This window comes from Protopterus annectens, chromosome 7.part0 (genome assembly GCF_019279795.1).
Source record: "Protopterus annectens isolate FY-2018-M chromosome 7.part0, PAN1.0, whole genome shotgun sequence".
In the NCBI taxonomy this organism is placed as follows: domain Eukaryota; kingdom Metazoa; phylum Chordata; order Ceratodontiformes; family Protopteridae; genus Protopterus; species Protopterus annectens.
Window position 1 is genome coordinate 521,679,055 of NC_056739.1, and position 11,009 is coordinate 521,690,063.

General features: G+C 41.5%; 1 protein-coding gene across 1 annotated transcript in view; it reads right to left on the bottom strand.

Annotated features, from left to right (window-relative positions):
• The window catches only part of LOC122806012 (olfactory receptor class A-like protein 1), a 32,989-nt gene extending 24,086 nt beyond the window's left edge, over positions 1-8,903 (bottom strand). Inside the window, exon 1 of the mRNA XM_044076253.1 lies at positions 8,082-8,903. Coding sequence (XP_043932188.1) covers positions 8,082-8,903 — 822 coding nt within the window. The remainder of the gene's footprint in view (positions 1-8,081) is intronic.
• Positions 8,904-11,009: the final 2,106 nt, after the last annotated feature.

Genomic DNA, 11,009 nt, shown 5'->3' on the forward strand with positions numbered 1-11,009 from the left:
ATATTTACATCTACTATACATTTCTTAACCTCATTAATAGTTATTCCTTGAAAGTTAAAGAATCTGATAAAATGCTTCTAAATTTCTCCATATATCTGCTTCTACCCATTATTACAACTGCACCTCCTTTATCTGCTTGTTTAATAACTAAATCATTGTTTTTTTCAAGATGCTTAAGTGCTTTATATTCCATATAAGATAAGTTATAAAACTTTCTTTTACTCCTTTTTAAATAAAGTTGCCTCAAATCTTTTTCAACAACATTCATAAAAGCAGTTACAACAGGACATAACTGTGATATAAAGGTGCTTAATTTTTTACAAGCAGATATATTAACTGTTGTTTCCTTAAAAATCAACTTTAATGTTAGATTTCTTACAAATATTTTTACATCAGTAATTGCTTGTACTATATTATCTTGTGCATAGGGTATGAATTTCATACCCTTACTTAATAGTTCAAGCTGATCTTCATTTAATAACAGTGTTGAAAGATTGACAGTACCTTTTATTATTTTTATCACACTGTAAAGTGTTTGCCATAATAGATTCCCCGGAAGACAGACATATTCTCCAGAAGGGACTCTATGAGACAGATGTGTGGCGTCATAATCATGGCCTCAAGCTCACTGTGGAGGAAGGATCCTCTTTGTTGAAAACAAAATACCCACAAACTACTACATAGGTGTTACCCCCTTAAAAATGACAAGGTGATAAGGGTCTGGGGACACAAGTAGATAGTCATCATTCCTTTGACAACCATGTTGCCAAAGTGATTGGGAGATCCTATGTGGCCCACCTAATCAACAAAGGGTTTGCATCAGGATCCAAAGAGGTAGTGTTGGCACTCTACTCTTACATAATCAGACCCATCATTGAGTACAGTGCGACTTAGCATATCCAGCAGCTGTAGAGACCACATAGGTACCTCACCAAGAGGATTACTGGCCTCAAACAGTTGTGTTATGCAACACAACTGGTAAAACTAAATCTGTTCTTAGTGCACTTCCTACTCAGAGGCACACTCTGCCTAACATACAGAGCCATGTCCAACACATAACTGTTGAACATGCTCCATCTACAGATAACAACATTGAATCACCCTACACATTCCAGGGATATGAACCTCATCACAATGATGAATACAACATGCTGGTGGGATAGAGTACCATCCCAGACACTTGCCTTACTGTAGAACAGAGTCCCAATGTACATCAGACAGAACCGCTCGCTGACACTCTTCAATTGGAACCTTGATGAGTGGATGAGAAGCAGACAATTCATGCCAGGCATCACATCAGCAGCCCCACTAGAAAGGGTCTTAGGGTACTAACTATTAGAACTAGGCCTTCAGAGACTACCCAATGGTGTGGTGAAAGCTGCACAACTTGCGTCGGCTGATATATGCCTTCGTGGAGATAGTCTACTACATACATATGAACCTATGTGACAGGTACATGTCTACAGATAGTAGATGTGTACTTCATTGTACAGTCATGTTGTACAGCAGGCACATGGACCACATACACTGTATTGCTTACAGATACTGGTGGCTGTTATGTACAGTGGGAGAGATGTGCACCGCATGTCTTTCGTGCCATTGGGATGTGTGCTGGGTGGGACAGTCCTGGATGGCTCCCAGTCATAGTCACCCTCTTGCACACATCTCTGCCCATCCATCTTTGGCTTATTATACTGTGTTCCCCCTACATTTATTTATATATATATATATATATATATATATATATATATATATATATATATATATATATATATATGTACATAGGTAGGTAATAGGCTATCTGCCTGAAGGCATGTATTAGTATGGCCAGAGTGTGCAGCTATCACCACCCATGGAGTTAGTTCCCTAGGCCTCTGTGTAGTAGAGCTGATGAAGTGATCCATGGTGTGACAGTTCAGTTTCACATACACTCATCAAGGCTCCTCTGGAAGAGTGTCAGTGAGGGACTCGGCTTAATGTCGGTTGGGAGCCTGTTCCAAAGCAAGGGAAGTCTGTGAGTTAGTAATGTATCCCTCCAACATGTTCTATTTAATGTTGTGATGATGATATCCCTAGAGCATGTGGTACAGTGAGCTTGGGTTTACTTCAGATAGCGCATGTACATCAGTTCTGCATTGGACATGGACCTGTCTGTTGGGCATAGATCTCCTGAGTAGACAGTATGCAACAGAGTACAGATCGAGTTAAATTCAGTCTTGTTGCATGGGGCAACTGTTTGAGTTCAGTAATCCTCTTGTTGAGGTACTTCAGTGGTCTTTCCAGCTGCTGAAGTTGCCTAGTTAGATTCATCGCAAGTGTGTTGTGGTACTATCTGACGGGTCTGATGACTGATGAGTAGAGGGAACCTCCTTTGACCTACATGCAAAGACCTTGGCAGTTTGTGGGAACACTTCTAACCACTTTGTGAATGTGTTTCTGGAAGTAGAGATGACAATCCACGTGTCCATAGATCCCTTATTATTACCTGCATATTTAGGGTGTTGGCACCTATGTGGTATTTGTATGACTGTAGCTCGAGGCCATAATTTTGACACATCTGTCTGACTGAGACCCTTTTTAAGGATGTCTCTGTTGTCCCAAACATCGATTATGACAACTTTTTTGCAGTCATTCACAAACTTTGCTAAACATAGCCCTTGTGTGTTTGACTGTATTTCTGAAAAGTATACACCAGACAGGAGGGGTCCCAGCACTGAGCCATGGTGGACAGCAGTTGTTACCAGCTTGAACAGGAGACCACAATTCTTACCTTGTGGGATCTATCTGTGCCCCAGTTGGCAATCCATCAGATGACATACATATTTATGCACAGGTTGTTGATTTTGTGGATACGACATGTGTCTGGTATGTTGGAAAAGGGTTTTCAAGGTCTATATGGGACGTGTGTAGCTCATTTCATTGATGTATGTCCTGGGTGACTGCCTTGAAAACAGTCTAGCAGGTTTGGGAACCATGATCTGCCCCTGACCAAACCAAAATGGGTAGGGTTGGGTGTTTGTAGGCTCCCAATAGCTCTGTTTATGAGTTCCATCATGATGGACTCCATGGCCTTGCAGATCAGGCTTAATAGGCTTATAAGATAATAGTTCCCATGGTCTGTTGTGCACCAACACTTGTGGAGTGTGCCAAACATTGCTGTAACCCATTCTACAGTTTCATATCCTGTTTAGAGGGTGAGTCTCAACAGACTGTTCAGGTGCAGGGTCTGTTTGTTTTAGAGTTCACATATGACACAGCTAGGGAAACTATGTCATCCCATAGACGCCGTGTTTTTAGGTTTGGAAAGAGCTGTTTAACCATTGTATATGTGATTTCTGGGTTTTCACAATCTCCAGGTATGATAATGGGCCCTTTTGTCAGTAACAGGGGGGTAAATATTTATGAACCTGTCTGACAACATGTTGGCAATGTCAGTCATGTACATGTATTCATTAACAGTTTGCACTGACTCAGAACATATATGAGTTTACATTGATATTTATGACATAGCGAAATAAAGTTTCATGGTTCTCTATGGACTCTTTGACAATATTTTTGCCAGAACACGGATTGGATAATGTTAGGAGTGCTCATTGTTTATTGATGATACTGATCGGAGATTTATTGATCTTCTTTGAATTTTCTCTTTCTTTGAACAACTTAAGTACTTGTAGTACATAGTTTGATTATGACAGGAGTCCAATATATTATATGGGTCTGTTTTCATATAACTGTGTGCGCAAGGCAGGATTGGTGAATAGTGACAAGTTTCTGGGGTAAGAACTGCAACTGCCAGATATGTGTGGCCCACTGCTGTACTCAGACATGGCCTATGTGTGTGAGCATGCCCAGTATGACCTTTCAGTATGTTGTTGAGTGACATTTGCTTTGTTTATTTAAGTGTATGACCATGCCCAATATGACCTTTCAGTATGTGGCCGACTGAAATTTGCTACATTTGTTAAGTGTGTGAGCACGCCCAGTATGACCTTTCAGTATGTTGCTGACTGAAATTTGCTAAATTTGTTTAAGTGTGTGAGCATGCCCAGTATGGACATATGTACTATATGTGTGTGAAAAATCAAGTTGGTTTTTACTACAGGAATCACCTTTGTGTTGTACATCGACAGGAAGCACGCTGTGCCTGCAGGGCTTCCATGAGTCACTTTGCATAGACTTATCAACATTTCTACATATAGGGGGGACAGCTATTATTTGTACATTTCTACCCGGGGGAGCACACCTGATTGTTACTGTGGGTCTACATAGGATGAGGGGTTCACCTGACATGCACATTTTCTAGGCCTGCACTGCTATGTCAGGTACTCCATTTTAGTCTGTACTGTTGCCTATCGTACTGGCTTGAGGCATGCTACTGTACTACAGATCTTAGCTTCCAATTTCACGTTTGTTAGTTTGTGACTTCATAGCCTACCCAACCCACATCACACTGCCTGGCCTGCTGTTATCTGTCTGCATAGGCCTGGGGGGAAGTTACTCATATGCCTCTTTAGAGGGCATGATACAACATTTGTTTGTGTTTGCATTGGTCTACAATTGTCCTGCTGTGTCTGTGCCAGTGAAATGCTGTCATGGCTTAGTGGTTCAGTACTGTGACTATAGTGCACAGTATCCTGAGTTTGATCCCTGTCACTGCTTTTTATTTTCCTGCTGGGCAGACCAGACTGCTTAAGGAACAGTAAAGCAGGTGTGAGCGTGTTTACCTGACTTTGCTCAACTTTGCCCAACCTTGCCCGACTTTGCCCAACATTGCTCAATGTTGCCCGACGTTGCGTTAGTTAGCGCGATGCACAGCTCTGAGCAATTGTGTTTAAATATGCTAAATAGTGGTAAAATGTGCTTAACATTGCTTTATATTGCTTAAAATAGGGCAATCGTGACTCAGGTGGTGCTGCAGGGCTGTCTATGTCAGATGCACATAGTACACTCCCTATACATGTTTGAGAACAGGTAGTGTCAAGTTAGGCATCCCTTTCATTGCATGTGCGAGTCAGAGAGAGGTGTCATTTCCAGGGTTCCTACTGAGTCAGTGTATGTGCTATGCGTTGCCTCTTTGCCAAGGCCAAGGCATACCTGGGCATGCCACCTTCTGCCTACTGGGGCAGGCTCAGGTTGTTCCTCCTCTGAGTCACGCTGTGCCTGTGCAGGCCTTGGCAATGGTGGGGGCTGTTTGGCCCTGCCCTATGCTGTTCCTGCTGCAGCTGTTTTCGCAGGATCATATTGTGTAGCATGGCACATACCATGACAATTTGGGTACATGTAGTTGGTGAGTACTGCAAGACTCCACCAGATGTGTCCACGCACCGGAACCATGACTTGAGCATCCCAAACACATGCTCAGTAATGTTTCTTGTTTGTGCGTGTGCCTCATTATGGAGTTCTTGCTCGGGTGTGTGTGCATTTCTGATGGGTGTCATCAGCCACGGCTCCAGGGCGTATCCAGCATCCCCCACTAGGTGATCATCAGGGATGTCCCCATTGGCAAATCTCTGGTACAGCTGCGTCAGATGCCAGATGTGGGAATCGTGATAGCTTCCAGGGCAGCCAGCACACACATTCATTATTATGCCCTGGGCATCGCACACGACCTGGCAGTTGATGGAGGGGAAGCCCTTGCGGTTGATGTAGACCCTACCCCACTCACCGGGTGGTGCTTTAATGTGTATGTGCGTGCAGTCTATTGCACCCACTACCTCAGGGTATTCTGCTATTTGGTGGAAAAGACGCATATTGCTGGCCAATGCCTCATGGGACTTGAGGAAATATACACGCTCACCGACAAGTGCTGACATGGCATCCAGGAACTGGTGCAGTACCCTGGATGCTGATGCCTGTGAAACCCCCATCATATCACCAGTTGGTCTCTGGAAGGTACCTGTCGCTAGTATTCATAGGCCAACACATACCTTGGTATCCACTGGGATGGGTTCCCCTCTGTTGGTTCTGTGTGTGAGGCGTGGCTGGCACAGCTCAACAATTTGCTGCAGGAGGTCTCTGTCCACTCTATAGCGCTCCACTATCTCCAGCTCATGTAGCCCCTGGTAGGTTACCCTGGGTCTGTACACTCTTCTCCGTCTCCTCACTGTTGGTTGCTCAGCAGCATTCACAACATCACCACCCTCAGCATCTTGCACATGTTGGTTTATGATAGCAATAGCAGCCCCTAACATTTTGTCTGACTTACGCTTTTTAAGTTTTCCCTCATTGTATACTGCAGTGTTGCAGAGTTCTTGGGAAAAAACAGGGTAGACTGATTTTTGCAGAGTTTAAAGTGCTGGGCTGGGCTGGGCTAGTCTACTGCCTGTGTAATTGGATGATTCTGATATATTTCACCTGGCAGCTCTTCTAGTTCTTCTTGGTTAACTTCCTACTACTTCTTTTTCTTCCTTTTCCCTTTCTGTTTCCGCCCAGGGCAATGCCGCGCAAAGAAAGGCAAACACGGGCACACACACCACAAGCGTGCACACGCGCGCATACGCTGTGTGCTCATTTGCAAGAAATTTCAGAAATATCCATGGCGTACACCTTTGGTTTCTTGTTTTCAGCTAGAACAACTGTAGACAGGCCTCTTGCAATCCTGAGCAACTCAGGGCAAACACCAGCCACTGTGCTCCAATAAGCTTACAGTCTTTCAGATATACCCCCTCATGATGTCACCTATCTTCTTCTCTACTACTCCTACACTTATACTCTAGGGACATGGCTCACATGCCGGGGAAAATTGGGATTCACTATCTTTATCCTCATTTACATAGGATTGCCTACTAATTCTTGGTTACATCTCTCACACTGAGCTTCCCCCCTTAGCAACCACTACTCAGTGGCCATGTTGTTTTCAGCCTGCCATTCACCTGCATGGCAGAACAAGCTTTTTAGTGAAAATGCAAATATTTGGCAATTTTTCAATTTTTTTTCATTTTATTTAAAGTGCTGCATGCTTGCACGGCACTGCGCTATGCTTAAACATCGGCGATCGGGGGAAAAAAATGGATTTTAAGGATTTACAACATTTGCAAATGCCAATGGCCTTATATTTGGCCATTGGCATGCTTCCTCAACTAGATGCATCCTTTATTTGGAGCTGTCATAGCTCCATTTAGCTATTTGCAGAACGGTACTCCGTTACCAACGGAGTACATTTCTACAAATATCACTACTCTTACACGGACAGGTTAGTGTTTCCTGGATCGCAAATTGACCTCATTTGTATAGCTTTCAGCAGCAAATGAGGTAATTTGCATACCATAACACTGTCCATGCAAGAGTAGCTTTAGAAGCTCTCATGCACGCCCCTGCCGGCTATTGCTGGATCGCTCGGCAGACATATTGGCTGTCTGCCGTCTTACACTACTCTTAGACTCCGCGCAAGCCTTCATAAATCCGGCCCATAGTATATTAGTCAGGGTGTGCTTTTAATATTATGGATTATTCCAGTATACTAACATTTCATTACCATAGTACAGTGTGATGTTCTCCACCCTCTCAGAAACAATTCCTATTCCCAGAATCCTCTTTTGCACCACTACTCTCCACATCATGTAAACTGCATGTTTTGCTAAACTTACGTTTATGCTGACAAACAAAGAGTATATGTGGTAGAAAGCTTTTACAAGTGTTGGGACCACCAGTATCTTCCATTTCTTTCACTTGCATTCAGTATATGATTTTATATAGTTCTCACCAGTCTATTCCATTTTCTTTTTCAGACTAAGGGACATTTTGCTGTTTTTTCACTATGGAATCAATTGCCAAATGGCAAAAACATTTTCTGTTCAATGGAAGTCCTTTCAAAACTAGTATGTTTCTAGCAGACCAAATGCCCATAAGGCTTAGTGTTTTCCTGACTAGTGCTAAAACATTCACCTTGAGTCTTAGTATGTTTTAGTTTGGTTTTATATTCGCTTTGATATTAATATTACCACAGGTATCTATGAAATCATTCAAGGAAGAGAAAATACAGAACCATTATTATTGGACGCTTTTCTTGTAGATTTAAAAATGCTTTGAATTTTTTTATTTGAAACAATTATTAAGATGGGAAAGAAAAATGTATAACATACAGAAAAGAAATGACGGACATCAGAAACCACAGGATGAATAAATTTTGAAACTGATATTTGATAAAGCCATATTGTATTCTCGACTCCAAAGAATAGAACATACATGGTAACTAAGGACACTACAGTTTTTGCTGCTCGAATCTCTACAGCACTGTTTTGGTTAGAGGTTCTTACATCATTTACTTGTTTTCTGTGTCGATACAAAATTAATAAAATGCATACACTACTAAGGCTCATTAATGATACAATCATAAGGTCACGGCTGAAATAGAAGAAACCATTTATGTTAAATATAGTAACTGTGGGAAATATGGTAAGACAGTATCCAAAATTAAATATGAGCTCTGGATTGCTAGAGGTCATTTCTGAACCTGAGAAAATAAGGCCTGAAATTTCCATTATCATATAAAGTGGCCAAAGAGACAAAGTAGCTGCAAAAATATATTTTGGGACTTTCAGTTTCAAATAAACCCATTTTGAGGAAGCTGGAATAAGGGTTACAAGCTGCACACAACTTAAGACACACGTTAAACCAATTGCCATTCCCCTTGATATCCTGGCTACATAAATTACAATACTGCAGCCTGTTTCATTATTCAGTCTTGTTCCAAACAAGATAAACAGGGCTGCTGGCAGACCCCTTGTAAAAACTAAAAGTGCATTTGCAAGAGCTAAATGAAAGATAATTATTTCCACTGGCAAAAGTTTAAATGTAGAGAGTGCAATCCAAGAAAATGACCCTATGATGGCAAGGTTTCCTGGGATTCCAATTACTGCTACCACCAGAAACAAGACTCCTTTGGTAATGGCATAAGCTTCCATTATATTTCCTCTTTGATTCTAGAAGCAAATGAAAAAAAGAAATGTTCAGCTTTTTAGACAAATGTATAAGATCCTATTATTTCTGTACTGAGTATAGTAATTAAGAAACCAATATGTTTGTGATGTATTTTTTTTAATCTTCACACTATGAGTAATGCTAAAATAAAATGGTACTAACACAGTAATTTAAGATATCAAGGCAATCTCTGTGCAGCAGATCCATATATACTTATTATTCTTCATATAAAAAAATAAAAACTAAATAAATCTTATTTCTGAAACTTTTACTGTTGATGACACATTCTAGATTAGTTGAACCTTTGCATCCATCACACGTATTTGATCACAGTTATGAAATTTTTGAAACCAGAGTCTAGTAATATTGTCCTGTACAATTGTATTGTGTGTGATTGGGATTTGTTTCATTCCCTAATTATAGGCGATATCTGTTCATCAACCATGTATGATTAATTGTGGCCTTAGTATAATGTAGGTAATAATTACTCAGATTAACTTTGACCTCCTTACACTTATTTCTCTCTCTTCCATGTGCAGATGTGTCACTTCAAATGTATCTGATTTCAGTAAGCTTTGTAAGTTATGTTTCTGGTATCATAGCCCTGACCAATCCTTCCCTGCCATCAGTGAATATTCTGTTGATATATAAATGAAACTCAGCAACTACGTTAAACTGTCATTGAAAACAACAAATCTCAAAAGGAGTCACATATTTTATGTATTTATTTTTGGAATGATTCCGTTGTCTCATCCATATGCCATTTCTGAAGGACATGCCATTTTACAGATACTATTATGAAGACATAGACATTGAAATAAAGGAAAACAGTACAAAATAAAACATTGAGCATGTTTAGAGAAAAAAAGGATAGTTTTAATAGTTAATTTCCATTAGTCCATTACACAGGTATGGTACAATGGAGACCTGGTTCATTAAGCAAAACTGCTTAGGTTCATAGGTTCATAGGTTCATATGTTCATACTAGGCTATCTGCCCAAGGGCATTTATAAGCCTAGCCCATAGTTATGTGGCTTTCGCCACCCCTTTAGTTTGAATAAAAACTACGCCTATCATTTTGCTGTGCCTCTGTCAAGCAGTGACACTGAAGTAATCCCTGGGGTATATCTGCAATCTCCCATCCATTGGTCAAGATTCCTCTTGAACAAGGCCAGAGAATCTGTCCCTCCAGCACGTTCTGTTTATAACCGTGTCAAGGTTTAAGTCTCCCGCCCTTGTGGTTCTGAGGGATCTAGATTTTTTGAGGTGAAGCATATTCATCAAATCTGGGTTTGACATGGCCTTATATGTCAGGCACAGGTCACCTCTGAGCAAGCGGTATGAGACTGAATAGAGCTGGAGTTCTTTCAGTCGGGCAGCATAAGACATATTTTTGAGACCCTTTATCCTTTTGGTGAGGAACTTTTGGGGCCTTTCAAGCTGCAGCAGGTGTCTGGTCAGATACATTCCGAACGGGGCATTGTACTCAATCATAGGTCTAATAAGTGATGAGTACAGGGGGAGTATGACCTCCCTTGATCTAGATGTGAATCCCTTCATGATCAGGTGGGTGATATAGAAGGTTTTCCTAACTACTTTAGCAACATGAGTGTCAAACGAAAGGCTACTGTCAACCTGGGTCCCCAGATCTCTGATGACTTTTTCTGTGCTCAGTGGATTGCCACCTATATGGTAGCTAGGTGTAACCTTGTTTTTCCCGAAGGGTATGACTATGCATTTTTTGGCGTTTAACTTCAGGCCATGGCTCTGGCACCAGTTATCCGTTTCTGTGAGGCCCTTCTGGAGGATATCTGTGTCAGATGTGTTTTCGACTATGGCGCCCAGTTTGCAGTCATCTGCAAACTTTGTCAGCCATAACCCTCCTGTGTTTGCTTGTACTTCAGAAAAGTAGATGCCGAACAAGAGTAGACCCAGGACTGAGCCCTGTGGGACACCACTTGTGACAGGCTTTGAGTCTGACATGGCTCCAGCAACTCTGACCCTGTGGGTTCTGTCACTTAGCCAGTTTGCAACCCAACTTGTGATGTATGGGTTTACATTCAAGCTGATGAGTTTTTCGATGATACCTG